This window comes from Hyla sarda, chromosome 4, assembly GCF_029499605.1.
Source record: "Hyla sarda isolate aHylSar1 chromosome 4, aHylSar1.hap1, whole genome shotgun sequence".
Taxonomy (NCBI): Eukaryota; Metazoa; Chordata; class Amphibia; order Anura; family Hylidae; genus Hyla; species Hyla sarda.
The window spans coordinates 45672603-45687499 of NC_079192.1; the positions used below are offsets into that span (position 1 = coordinate 45672603).

Sequence of the window (14897 nt, forward strand, 5' to 3'; positions counted from 1 at the left end):
CCTGGAGCATTTTGAACGCAGAGGAAATTCCTTGTGTGAACAGACCCTTATGCTAAATAATCGCAGCTGGTGATAATGTTGGATTTTGGGGACTGTCATGTCGCAAACGGTTTTGATCTTCCATCACGCCATTGTGATTTTTGGTTACGTCATCACAAAACACCACGAAGCACGAACCAGCTTTAGGCGGCAAGGAATATGAGACAACTCTCATCATCCTCAACCGTGAGGGATGATGGGAGTAAAATTCTGAATAGAAAAAAACAGAGGATTTATCAAAATCCTAAATTAAGCCAATTTGTTTAATATTTATTGAAATTGTGACTATAAGGAGGTTGTTTCAGCCCTGACACCTCACATTTCTGCTTTTTACAATAAGATGGCGGCCGCAGCAGCCACCCAGTCTCCATCTCCTTCATAATAATCACCATGGCAACCATCTAAACTACCACATCTAGCCAATGTCTCCCAAACAAGCTTTATTGACAGAACAGAGAACGCGCATCGCCTTGCCACGCCCACTCCGCGTTCTAATTGGCTGTCGCTTAACACAGTTTCCTCTCTGACCACTCCCACTCTGACTAATGTGGGGAGAGTCACCGAAACCGGAAGCGGTACCGGGAAGCGACAGAGACGGGCGGAAGCACCGGGATACCGACCGGGTGACAGGAGGACGGGGAGCCAGAGAGGTCAGTGTGTGAGGGGATCGCACTGGTGTGGTGTGTGATCCATTCATTACAGTGAGGCTTGTTTACACTGTGCGTTAGTGACTGTAATCTCCCTACTTATTCAGTGATATGTCATATTTCTCTGCCGTTCAGGGCTCCAGAAAAGTAGAGTGACATACCATGAACCTGGCTCATTATTGCAGTGTTTCCCAACCAGGGTGCCTCCAGCTGTTGTAAAACTACAACTCCCAGCATGCCCGGACAGCCGAAGGCTGTCAGGGCATGCTGGGAGTTGTAGTTTTGCAACAGCTGGAGGCACCCTGGTTGGGAAACGCTGCAATAGAGCATCAGTTCTGGGGAGGGGAGTGACAATCAGCTTTTTTGCAGAATCAACAGTGACAAATCTGTTACATAGTAACGACAGGTGCTGTTCACACCTCCGCTGTTGGATTTCATCACATTTGATTTGATAAAAAAAAAAAAAAACACATATATATCTATCTCAACTGGCTCCAGAAAGTTGAACAGATTTGTAAATTGCTTCTATTAAAAAATCTTAATCCTTCCAATAATTATCAGCTGCTGAAGTTGAGTTTTTCTTTTTTCTGTCTGACAACAGTGCTCTCTGCTGACACCTCTGTCTGTCTCGGGAACTGCACAGTAGAAGTAAAAGAGGTTTGCTATGGGGATTTGCTTCTACTCTGGACAGTTCCCGAGACAGGTGTCATCAGAGAGCACTTGGACAGAAAAGAACAACTCAACTTCAGCAGCTCATAAGTACTGAAAGGATTAAGATTTTTTTTAATAGAAGTAATTTACAAATCTGTTCAACTTTCTGGAGCCAGTTGAGATATATAATTTTTTTTTTCCTGGATAACCCCTTTAAAAAATAAATATGTATAGAGTTGACAGCGCAATTCTTATCACCCACAGGAGAACGAGATGGACCTCATTGTAAGTAACCATATCTGATATAGCACCCACCTATTCTGCAGCGTAGTACAGAGGTTGTCATCACTCACTATGGAGTGTGTTTTACAATCTTCGTATTGTCCTTTTGTTGGATTTGTATTTTCTTTTTCCTTTGACATTTTTTGATTTATGGACACCACTTTATTTTTTTTTATTATTATGATTTTTTTTATGTATTTATAATTTTTTTCCGCAAAAAGCCACAAACGGCAGATGTTAGGGGAGGGAGCGTTTTTTTTTTTTTTTGTTTGTTCGTTTTTTACCTGAAAAAACTGTGACGTCACTTTGCAGTTTTTGAAACATTTGTTCAGAAATACAGATTTTTACCTTTTGCGGTTCTTATCAAGAAAAGTCATGTGATTCTTTAATCACCCCCCCCCCCCCCCCCAAAAAAAAAAAAAACCCTAGTGTCAATATGCTGTAATTTTGGAAAACCAAAGAGGAGTGAAAAAACACACACAAAAAAAGAAAAAACACCAAGTGAAACGTCAAACCCACTTGACTTGGACCTGTGTGCTGCGGATTTATATGAACTTTCTATCTATTTATCTATCTATGTCATATCTATCTATCTCATATCTACAGCCATGGCCGTAAGTGTTGGCACCCCTGAAATTTATGTAGAAAATGAAGTATTTCTCACAGAAAAGGATTGCAGTAACACATGTTTTGCTATACACATGTTTATTCCCTTTGTGTGTATTGGAACTAAACCAAAAAGGGGAGAAAAAAAGCAAATTGGACATAATGTCACACCAAACTCCAAAAATGGTCTGGACAAAATTATTGGCACCCTTTCACAATTGTGGATAAATAAGATTGTTTCAAGCATGTGATGCTCCTTTAAACTCACCTGGGGCAAGTATCAGGTGTGGGCAATATAAAAATCACACCTGAAAGAAGATAAAAAGGAGAGAAGTTCACTTAGTCTTTGCATTGTGTGTCTATGTGTACCATACTAAGCACGGACAACATAAAGAGGAGAAGAGAACTGTCTGAGGACTTGAGAACCAAAATTGTGGAAAAATATCAACAATCTCAAGGTTACAAGTCCATCTCCAGAGATCTAAATTTGTCTTTGTCCACAGTGCACAACATTATCAAGAAGTTTACAACCCATGGCACTGCAGCTAATCTCCCTGGGTGTGGATGGAAGAGAAAAATTTATGAAAGGTGTCAACGCAGTATAGTCTGGATGGTGGATAAGCAGCCCCAAACAAGTTCCAAAGATATTCAAGCTGTCCTGCGGAGCATCAGTGTCAGCGCAAACTATCAGTCGACATTTAAATGAAATGAAATGCTATGGAGGGGACCCAGGAGGACCCCACTGCTGACACAGACATAAAAAAACAAAACTACATTTTGCCAAAATGAACTTGAGTAAGCCAAAATCCTTCTGGGAAAACGTCTTGTGGACAGATGAGACCAAGATAGAGCTTTTTGGTAAAGCACAACATTCTACTGTTTACCGAAAAACGGAATGAGGCCTACAAAGAAAAGAACACAGTACCTACAGTGAAATATGGTGGAGGGTCAATGATGTTTTGGGGTTGTTTTGCTGCCTCTGGCACTGGGGGCCTTGAATGTGTACAAGACATCATGAAATCTGAGGATTACCAACGGATTTTGGGTCGCACTGTACAGCCCAGTGTCAGAAAGCTGGGTTTGTGTCTGAGATCTTGGGTCTTCCAGCAGGACAATGACCCCAAACATACATCAAAAAGCCCCCAGAAATGGATGGCAACAAAGCGCTGGAGAGTTCTGAAGTGGCAGCAATGAGTCCAGATCTAAATCCCATTGATCACCTGTGGAGAGATCTTAAAATTGCTGTTGGGAAAAGGCGCCTTCCAATAAGAGAGACCTGGAGCAGTTTGTAAATGAATATGGTCCAAAATTCCGACTGAGAGGTGTAAGAAGCTTATTGATGGTTATAGGAAGTAACTGATTTCAGTTATTTTTTCCAAAGGGTGTGCAACCAAATATTAAGTTAAGGGTGCCAATAATTTTGTCCAGACTATTTTTGGAGTTTGGTGACATTATGTCCAATTTGCTTTTTTTCCTTCCTTTTTTGGTTTAGTTCCAATACAAACAAAGTGAATAAACATGTGTATAGAAAAACTTGTGTTACTGCAATCCTTTTCTGTGAGAAATACTTCATTTTCTAGAAACATTTCAGGGGTGCCAACATTTACGGCCATGATTGTGTGTGTGTGTGTATATGTGTGTGTATATATATATATATATATATATATATATATATATATATATATATATAATCTCATATCTACCTATCACCTCACTCCTCCTTACAGATTTGTATATACAGATGGTCGGACATCTGGCGTTTCTATTTTCCATGTATTTTCTGCTGACACACATAGGTGTTCCCGCCTGTAATAAATACATGTGTAATGGCCGCCTGTCATCAGGAAAGTTCAGCAATAGTAAGAAGACACTCAGGATATTACAATGTACCCAGAAATGTAAAGATTTCCTGTCTGGCCATTGACTGCTCAATCCTTCTATCCAGTTGTAGTTTTGCAGCAGCTGGAGGCACACTGGTTGGGAAACACTGACCTGTAGGTTAAGCTACATTGCCTTTTTCTCCATGGCAGGTACCTAGAAGTAAATAAGTATATAAAGCTCGGGGCCTTGTCCCCCCTGGATTTACTTTGTCTTCCTTTCTTTCCCCCATAGTTTATTATTACGGATTGTCCAACACTAAGGAGTCCCGATGCCGCTAGGCCTTGGTCGAAGAAAGAAGGCTTCTCCGCTGATGGAGGAAGATGACGTGGGCGAGCGCACATCATTGGGGGTATCCAGTGCTGGCGGTGTCTCCGGCGGCTCCATCTCACCGCAGGTCCCAGGCCTCCCTCCCCCGGCTACTGCCCTGCGCCCTCGCCTGGTCTTCCATGCACAGCTGGCTCACGGGAGCCCCACGGGGAGGATCGAAGGGTTCAGTAACGTGAAGGAGCTGTATGCCAAGATAGCCGAGGCCTTTAATATACCTGCCAGCGAGGTGCGTCCAGAACCGGTTAATAAAATCTATACACTACATCAGTGTTTCCCAACTAGGGTGCTTCCAGCTGTTGCAAAACTACAACTCCCAGCATGCCTGGACAGCCGAAGGCTGTCCAGGCATGCTGGGAGTTGTAGTTTTGCACCAGTTGGAGGCACCCAAGTTGGGAAACACTGCACCACATAGATCTGTGGACCTCCAGCTGTTGCAAAACTACAACTCCCAGCTTGCCCGAACTTCCTTTGGTTGTAGTTGTAGTTTTGCAACAGCTGGAGACACCCTAGTTGGGAAACACTGCACTACATAGATCTGTGGACCTCCAGCTGTTGCAAAACTACAACTCCCAGCTTGCCCGAACTTCCTTTGGTTGTAGTTGTAGTTTTGCAACAGCTGGAGGTCTGCAGATCTATGTGGTGCAGTGTTTCCCAACTAGGGTGCCTCCAGCTGTTGCAAAACTACAACTCCCAGCTTGCCCTAACTGCCTTTTGGTTGTAGTAGTAGTTTTGCAACAGCTGGAGGACCACAGTTTGTTGCACAATTACAACTCCCAGCATGCACAGATGGCAATCGGCCATTCAGACAAGCTCGGAGTGGCAGTTTTGCAACAGCTGGAGGTGCACAGTTTGGAGACCACTGACACATGATACAGGAGAAGCTGCAGTTATTCGTAATGGTGTTGTATTTCCTATAACAAGTCATCCTCCTTTATGATTTATACAGTAAATACTGTGTGTTTATGGTGTAAGCAGTCACTGTGCGCTCCTCCCGTATCCTCACAGGGCAGGTGGGGAGCATCATCACAGCTTGTCACACTGGACACCCCCATGGAGAAAGAATTAAAGGAGAAGTATCATGCCCAAAAAAAAAATGTATCCCCTATGAAAAAGATAGGGAAGAGGTTTTTGGTCGGACCCCCGGGGCGATCTCCTGCATGGGGCCCCGGCACTCCCCGGGAGCGGAGCAAGAGGACCCCGCACAAAGGAACAGCCGACTAAACCCCTATGTATCTATTATATTATTATATCTAGATATATTTGGAGGGTGCATGTCCTGCTGGATTGGAGAGAACCGGTGCCCCACGGTTGGTCCCCCCCCCCCCTGCGATCTAAAACTTATCCCCCATCCTTAGGGGATAAGTTTTTAAGCATCATACCTCTCCTTTAGGCCGCGTTCACATGGAGGAATGTCCGCATGGAAAATCTCCTCGCGGACATTGGCCCTCATTTACTATTGCAAACCCGACACGTTTTGTCTGGTTGTGCACCAGATTTTGCGTCAGAATTGAAAAAAAAAACTAACTCTCCATTTTACTAAGAAAACCCCAAAAAGGGGTGTGGCTGCAAGGAGAGGGGGCGTGGATACCGAAAAGTGGTGTGTTCCCGACATTTTCACAAAAACCCAACATATTTACTAAAGTTTCCGCAGGAAATGTGGTGGATTTGAGCTGAGGAAAACCCCACAGATCAGATCATGTGTAAAAAAAGCAAAGTGTAGGGAAAGTGGAAAATGTAGGGAAACCTTAGTAAATACCGTGGAAAATAAATTGTAGGGAATTAAAACCCACAAAGAAACCTACACAACACTCTTAGTAAATCAGGGCCTTTCTGTACAGTGTGGAATCTGCCGGCGCTAGAACCACACGAAATGCGCCGTCTCATAGATGGTTATGCATTCCGTGGGGGGAATGAGCGCGCTAATTCTGTGTGCGGATACAGAAAAAGGAATTTCCGTGCCGGAAACGCATGGAATTTCCATCGTGTGAACGTGGCCATAATGGCGCATAGGAGGCTCTGTCTGTGTCTTCCCTGCATTGAGCATAAGTTAATACTTAAGAATGGTTTCTTGTTCTGTTACTTTCAGGTAATGTTCTGCACACTAAACACGCATCGTCTGGACATGGACAAGCTTCTGGGGGGTCAGATCGGCCTGGAAGACTTCATCTTTGCTCACATACGCGGCCAGAAAAAGGAGCTCGAGGTGTATAAGTCTGAGGACTCGCTGGGCCTGACCATCACCGATAATGGCGCCGGTTACGCCTTCATCAAGGTAATGGATCCGTATAGGTTGGAGGTTTGGGCTGGGAAGTGGCAGATGAGGTTCAACACTGATAAATGTAAGGTAATGCACATGGGGAGGAAAAATCCCGGCTGGGATTATGTATTAAATGGGAGAACACTTGGGACGACTGACGTGGAAAAGGACTTGGGAGTCTTAGTTAACAGTAAATTTAGCTGTAGTGACCAGTGTCGGGCAGCTGCTGCCAAGGCAAATAAAATCATGGGGGACATCAATAGGGGAATAGATGCCGACGACAAGGAAATAATTCTACCGCTGTACAAATCACTAGTCAGACCACACATAGAATACTGTGTACAGTACTGGGCACCAGTGTACAAGAAAGATATAGTGGAGCTGGAGAGGGTTAAAAGACGGGCAACCAGGGTAATACGGGGAATGGGAGGACTACAGTACCCAGAAAGATTAGCAGAATTAGGGTTATTTAGTTTAGAAAAAAGAAGGCTTAGGGGAGACCTAATAACTATGTATAAATATATCAGGGGACAGTACAGAGATCTCTCCCATGATCTATTTATACCCAGGACTGTATCTATAACAAGGGGGCATCCTCTACATCTAGAGAAAAGAAGGTTTCTACACCAGCACAGACGGGGGTTCTTTACTGTAAGAGCAGTGAGACTGTGGAATTCTCTGCCTGAGGAGGTGGTCATGGTTAACTCTGTAAAAGAATTTAAATGGGGTCTGGATGCATTTTTGGAGAATAATAACATCGCTGGTTATGTATACTAGATTTATAGGGACAGAACGTTGATCCAGGGATTTATTCTGATGCCATATTTGAAGTCTGGGAGGAATTTTTACCTCTAGTATGAGGGTTTTTTACCTTCCTCTGGATCAAATTAGTAGGGACTCATTAGGGTTATAGGTTGAACTTGATGGACTCTGGTCTTTTTTTCAACCTTATGAACTATGTTACTATGTAATAAGATCTTGTTGAACTCTAATGTATGACATAAGGTGGCCATACACCTGACACAATCCTTCACATGCCACCATACACATTAGGTCAGTGTTTCCCCAACCAGTGTGCCTCCAGCTGTTGCAAAACTGCAACTCCCAGCATGCCCGGACAGCCTTTGGCACACTGGTTGGGGAAACACTGCGTTAAGTAGTTGACTGGTCCTTGCAGGTTCTGGCACCATTACCCTTACTATCTAACGTGTGATTTCTGCTCTATCTCCAGCGTATTAAGGAAGGCAGCATAATACACCGGATGCAGCTGATCAACGTCGGGGACATGATTGAAGCCATAAACGGGAAGAATCTGGTGGGCAGCCGTCACTTTGAAGTGGCCCGAGCTCTGAAGGAACTGCCCCGGGGAAGAGCCTTTACAGTGAAATTATGTGAACCCAGGAAAGCCTTTGGTAAACTTCATATTGTTTGATTTAATCCATAACGAAAATAGGCATTTGTTTATTTTATGGCTACCACGATGGTTGTATATGTCTATTAGGGGCAAATCGGTCTAGTAAAGTCGCCCACACTGCTTCTGTCACCCACAATATGCCATATGACGATGCATTAGGAAGCTTGGAGGGCCCTTGCCATTTGAGTGTTGGCTATTTCTAATAATTGGCATCATTTAGAGACATCCTGTGATTTTCTCTTTAGGGTAAGACTAAACACTGATTTTGGACATGCTACAATAAACCATGCCTGAACCACAAGCCATCTGTGGTTTCTCCCCACCCAACCAGCTTTGGTATAAGGAAAGATCTATTAATGAAGACCGGTGGGCCAGGAGAAGCTGCTGGGGGCGGCTCCAGTGTCCTGCGGTTCAGGCAGCAGGAAACTGATGACAAGTTCCCTTTTAAGGATAGGGTCACACGTAGCGCATCCGCAGCGTATTTGACTCTGCGGATGCGCTACTGCCCGTCCCTAGAGTGTGTCTCCAGCTGTGCACGTGTGTCTTGTTTGTAGCAGCAATCCACCTCTACAAGCAGACACCAAGGAGCTGCAATTTGCGCATGCGCAGTGTATGAGCAGTGGGAACAGCCACGATGTCTGGAGAGCTGGGTATCTGTGCACAACTCGCAGCTCCCTCTGTGTCTGCTCATAGTGGTGGATTGCTGCTGCGAGCAGGACACAGGGGCACAGCTAGAGAAACACTCTAGGGACCGGCAGTAGCGCATCCGCAGGGTCAAATACGATGCGGATTCGCTATGTGTGACCCTACTCTAAAGGGTTTTTTTAGCCTCTAAAAACATATTCCCAATCCACAGCATATGTGATATGTGCATGGGGGTCCCAGCGATCCCAACTAGGGTCCCCCGTAGCGCATCCGCAGCGTATTTGACTCTGCGGATGCGCTACTCCCTAGAGTGTGTCTCCAGCTGTGCACGTGTGTCCTGCTCGCAGCAGCAATCAACCTTTATGAGCAAACACCAAGGGAGTTGCGCATGCGCAGTGTACTCCAGACATCCCGGCTGCTCTCGGCCTAGCTCAGGGAGCAGGGGGAACGGCCGCGATGTCTGGAGAGCTGCGTTTCTGTGCACAACTCCCTCTGTGTCTGCTCATAGTGGTGGATTGCTGCTGCGAGCAGGACACAGGGGCACAGCTAGAGACACACTCTAGGGACTGGCAGTAGTGCACCCGCAGAATCAAATATGATGCGGATTCGCTATGTGTGACCCTACTCTAAAGGGGTATTTCAGCCTCTAAAAACATATTCCCAATCCACAGCATAGGTGATATGTGCTTCGGGGGGGCCCAGCAATCTCCAGAACAGGGCCCCAACTCTCCATGCTGCATCGAGGGCGTGCCGACCCATCACTCCGTGCAGCCAGGAGAGTAATAGCCCCGTTCTGGAGATCATGACGGGGGTCTCAGAGGTTGGAATCCCCTACAATTACACACTTATTCCTTATCCTGTAGGGGCTGGAATATTCCTCTAATTTTATGGGGTCCCCTCTTTTTGATAAATTGCAACTAGTGATTGTAGCCGCTTTGCAACCCGCAAGTTACGCAACAAGACTGACGTCAACGATTGTCGTGCGACCAAACGTGCTGCGTAATCTTCGTGTTTTATAAGAAAATGCAAATATGACAATTTGTTTGTATTTTTTTAATTCTTTTATTTATTTATTTTATATAGTATTTGAAATGAAGCTCCACTTTCAAATCTTATATAGTTATGTTACTGCAGATACTTTGCTCTTATAAAGAGTGAGTTTTAGGGAGTTTTAGTTTGGCCACAGCTGGAGGCACCCTGGTTGGGAAACACTGCCCTAATGTAACGTGGACTGTCGTACAGGGAGCCGGGTGTGTCTGTTTGCTTAATTCTGGTTGAGGTTTCGGTCAGAATATTACATACAGCTCAGGTTACAGCTATGGCTGACACTGCTGTAGTTTGTCTTGAATCGTGTATAGTGTGAGCATAGAACAGAAATGTAGACTGATAGATGGAGGGTCCGGATGTAATTCAGGGAAATTAATGGTAAAATAAAAAAATGGAGTAGTTTTACGAATTGAAAATCATTTTCAGTGTTGGATGTTGGTCTCACCATTTTACTGAGAGGAGGATGAGCTGTGATATGGGGAGAGAACGTTACCTGTGATAGGGGGGAGAACGTTATCTGTGATGGGGGGAGAATGTTATCTGTGATGGGGGGAGAATGTTATCTGTGATGGGGGGAGAAAGTTATCTGTGATGGGGGGAGAAAGTTATCTGTGATGGGGGGAGAAAGTTATCTGTGATGGGGGGAGAAAGTTATCTGTGATGGGGGGGGGAGAACGTTATCTGTGATGGGGGGGGGAACGTTATCTGTGATGGGGGAGAGAATGTTATCTGTGATGGCGGGAGAACGTTATCTGTGATGGGGGGGGGGGAGAACGTTATCTGTGATGGGGGAGAGAACATTATCTGTGATATGGGGGGAGAACGTTATCTGTGATATGGGGGAGAGAACATTATCTGTGATATGGGGGAGAACGTTATCTGTGATATGGGGGAGAACGTTATCTGTGATATGGGGGAGAACGTTATCTGTGATATGGGGGGAGAACGTTATCTGTGATGGGGGGAGAACGTTATCTGTGATGGGGGGGAGAACGTTATCTGTGATGGGGGGGAGAACGTTATCTGTGATGGGGGGGGGAGAACGTTATCTGTGATGGGGGGGGGGGAGAACGTTATCTGTGATGGGGGGGGGGGAGAACGTTATCTGTGATGGGGGGAGAACGTTATCTGTGATGGGGGGGGGAGAAGGTTATCTGTGATGGGGGGGGGGGGAGAAGAACGTTATCTGTGATGGGGGGAGAAAGTTATCTGTGATGGGGGGAGAAAGTTATCTGTGATGGGGGGAGAAAGTTATCTGTGATGGGGGGGGAGAACGTTATCTGTGATGGGGGGAGAGAATGTTATCTGTGATGGCGGGAGAACGTTATCTGTGATGGGGGGGGGGGGGGGAGAAACGTTATCTGTGATGGGGGGAGAGAACATTTAATAGGGATCAACTACTGTAATGCCAACGAGATTGGCAGCTCTTCAGGTGACGCTGGAGAATTGGCAATTTTTCTGGAAAAAATTTCCGTTGTTTTTCCAGGCTTTCCCATCTCTATTAGGGGTGAGCAGATAACATGTCCGCCTATGGTCAGCATCTAAGTCGAAATACATTATTCTCAATAGTAAGGAGCAGTCAGAGGAGGGCGCTCACAGGTAGTCTCCATTATGTCATATGTAAGGCTGATAGCTGGCACTAATATGGCTGGAAGGATGGGCATGATGGGCACCGCTCAATGGACAATGCTGTGTAATTGAAATGAGAACATATTTACTGAATACGAGTAGTGCGCTCCTAGTGTCTGCAGTGTGTTATAACAGCCTTCTGTCAGTCATGTGTGATTCTGTAGGACAGTAGCCCCAGGAGATAAGCCCCAGTAAACAGGTGTAAAGTGCACTGATAAGCTGCGACACTCCTGTGTGATCTCCAGCCCGCTTACTCTACGTATCTGATGTTTCATTCCTCCTCAGATATGATCGGTCAGCGCTCCAGCTCATCCGCTAGTAGTGCTGGGATATCATCGGGTAGAGGAACGTTACGTCTCAGAGCAAAGGGGGCCCCGACCGTGGAGGAGCCGGTGAGAGAGGTGGGGGACTGTGTATTAGCTGGGTGCTGGTGGAGGGAGCTGTGTACTGTGTACATGACAATGGACATTAATAAAGTTGTGTGATGTTTGTATTGTTGACCATTTCTGATTCCTGCTCTAGGTTTCTGTCATTGAGGAGAAAGCTATACAGAAGGTGGACGATCTCCTGGAGAGTTATATGGGCATCAGGGACAGTGACCTGGGTGAGTTTGTGACATTCGTCGTCTCTGTCATGGTTGTTGCACGGAGAGCGAAGTTTTAATAGTTTTTTTTAGAAACATTTAGGCCGCCCTGTGCCTCTAAACAAACACCAATCCTGCAGATGATCGAATAAATCATAAATAAATTGAGTTCTGAAGTGACGCAACTTTTTTGGATATGTACAAGTGGACTTTTTTAGATGGTCCGACCTGCGTCGCAGATTGGAAAACTGTAGTGCGAAGGATAGGGGATAAGTTATAGATTGCAGGGGACCCCCCACTATATCCTCCACGGGGCCGCAGCAGTAATGCTGCGGCCGACATTCCCCTGCATGTATCCCATTGTGTCTGTGCGGCTTCCTGCTGGGGACGACACGGCTGTTCCTGCAGACTGCCGCCACCCCGTACAGGAGATCGCGGGGGGCCCCAGCGGTCAGAACCCGTCCGATCTATAACTTATCCCCTATTTTTAAGTTATATTGCACTACAGTTCTCCATTTAAAGTGCCTTTTATAGGTTGTGTTCACAAGTTGCACTGCTGCTGCGTTTTTTTTTTCCAAAATTGCGGTATAAATTACGCATAATTTTTTACTGCTATATCAGTCATTCTCGGCAAAAAAAAACATGGTACTGCTGCGTGCGAACACAGCCTTACATAATTCAATCGTGGTGGAGGCAGGGCTGCCATATTATCCCTAAATCATTCCCCGGGCCTTTTAAAAGGGTACTATGGGTAAAAAATAAAAAAAAACTATGTATTCTCTATCCGCAGGATAGGGGATAAGTCAACGCAGGGGGTCCGACAGTTGGGCCCTGTGCAATCTCCAGAAGAGGGCCTGTTTACTCACCCAGAGTGGCCCCCACCCTCGGAGACGACGTGCAGGAGTGTTGGCCCACTAAGCCAATTACAGTCTGCGACGGGACCCCTGTCTAAGGTGGCGAGAGGGTTGTCACTCCTGTACGTTGTCTCCAAAGTGGGAAATTGCTTTGCTCTGGAAATCGCGGGGGGGCCACAGCAGCAATCAGCCAGCATAAAAGACCTCTTACTGTAATGCAGTGTTTTCCAAACAGTGTGCCTTCAGCTGTTGCAAAACTACAACTCCCAGCATGCCTGGACAGCCTTCGGCTGTCCAGGCATGCTGGGAGTTGTAGTTATGCAACAGCTGGAGGCACACTGTTTGGAAAACACTGCTGTAATATCTGTTCTCATTGCACTGGCTTTCTCCTGGGCTTGTGCTTATGCAGAACTGCAGTATCAAGCATGGGGGGAGTGATGCAAAAGGTGTCACTGATAAAACAGGAGTCAGATTTCGGACAACTTCGGACTCCCATAATGCAAAGCAGCTAAGACAGAGTCACTGATCGAAGCCTAACACTATATGTATCGGTATAAATGGTCCATGTTGACGCCACACGGCCGCAGTGCAGATCGTCTCAGTATTATCCCTGCTGCACGTTTCCTTTTTCTTCCCTGATCCTTCAATTTATTTAATTTAGCTTTTAAGTGAATTAAGTGACTGTGGAATCCGTACCAGATATTCTGCGATAATAATCTGACCTCTCTCTGCCCTCTCCCGCAGCTGGCACCATGGTGGAGCTGGGCATGGATAAACAGAACCCTGACGACTTCTCGCAGGCCTTGGACCGCACGCTCGGGGACTTCGCTTTCCCGGACGAGTTTGTCTTTGATGTCTGGGGTGCGATAGGCGATGCCAAGGCTGGACGCTACTAAATTATCCCCGCACCTCCCCCCTTTCCCCCTTAAAGGGGGTGTATCTGCTGCTTCCCAACCACATCTCCATCGTGCAGTCCCGGTAGGATCGGCATACTGGTGAGGGGGGGGGGGGATTGTTCTAAGGGCTAAACCACTGCTGTCAAGATCCTCGCCATAATTTGTCACCCGTACTCGTTCCTGCGATTACATCACTATGCGGAAATGCTTCTACTCTTCTGCGGAGACTGCCGGGTGGAGCCTGGCACTGATGACTCCCCTGGGTGACTCTTACAAATGGGCATGAACATTAATTCACATTTTTTCTGATGCAAACCCATTGCAGGATCTACTGAGCGAGACTCAAGATGGCTGCTGGGCGAGGACCATACTACAGTAACACTCCACTACATTCCTTGGAAGGGCACTGAACCTGAACTTGAATGCGTTTTATGGATTCCGAGAATATTTAGTAAAAATAAGATTTAACCAAGCTAATGGGATAGTTGGAAGCCGCCAATAGAGGACAAACCCAACATGGAAATGCATACGGAAGACATTTCCGCTCGTCCAGGACACTTTTTCTAACGTTAAAGTCTATAACTGCTATGTTACATACCCTCTGTATTCACGAGATGCTGGTTACTAGCGCCACCCGTTGTCCGAGTGGCAGAATGGCAATAATGGTTACAGCGCTTCTTGTTGGATGCGAGGGATCGCTGACCTAGATAATTTATGTCGTCGACTCACAAGTTTATTTTCTGTGTTCCCTGTTATGACTGTAAGAGAAAGGAAAAGAAAATACTGAATTTATTAAAAGATTTTATACATAGGAGTTTGATGTTTCTTCTTTGGGGTTATAGGAAGATATTGGGGGAGCTTTATCCAAACCTGTGCAGAGGAAGAGCGGTGCAGTTGTCCATAGCAACCAATCATTTTTAGAGAGGCCTGTGAGAAATGAAAGAAGTGATCTGATTGGTTGCTATGGGCAACTGCTCTGCACAGGTTGTGATAAATCTCCCCCTATTAGTCTGTAAAAACAGGATTTAGTTTGATCTACCTGTTTAACCTACCTGGGCATCTGTTGATTTGAAAAAAAATAGTTTTCCACTGGAATACCCCTTCCCGACCTATGACATACCTGTAGGTCATGAGTGGCA

At 45.7% G+C, this 14897-nt stretch overlaps 1 protein-coding gene across 4 annotated transcripts; it reads left to right on the forward strand.

The window, feature by feature from the left end:
• The first annotated feature begins 495 nt into the window (after nucleotides 1–495).
• GIPC1 (GIPC PDZ domain containing family member 1) lies at nucleotides 496–14567 on the forward strand. 4 transcript variants are annotated; one of them, XR_008892201.1, is made up of 8 exons: nucleotides 498–689; nucleotides 4338–4659; nucleotides 6520–6705; nucleotides 7922–8102; nucleotides 11711–11826; nucleotides 11948–12029; nucleotides 13607–13840; nucleotides 14084–14567. XR_008892201.1 is itself a non-coding variant. In XM_056570729.1 (7 exons), the coding sequence occupies exons 2-7, from the start codon at nucleotides 4375–4377 to the stop codon at nucleotides 13756–13758; spliced, it is 993 nt and encodes a 330-aa protein (XP_056426704.1). In that variant the 5' UTR covers nucleotides 496–689; nucleotides 4338–4374; the 3' UTR covers nucleotides 13759–14567. The 4 variants fall into 4 exon arrangements, 3 of the variants coding, with proteins under 3 accessions (XP_056426704.1, XP_056426702.1, XP_056426703.1); XM_056570729.1 differs by having other exon boundaries at nucleotides 496–689; nucleotides 11711–11817; nucleotides 13607–14567; XM_056570727.1 differs by having other exon boundaries at nucleotides 13607–14567.
• Nucleotides 14568–14897: the final 330 nt, after the last annotated feature.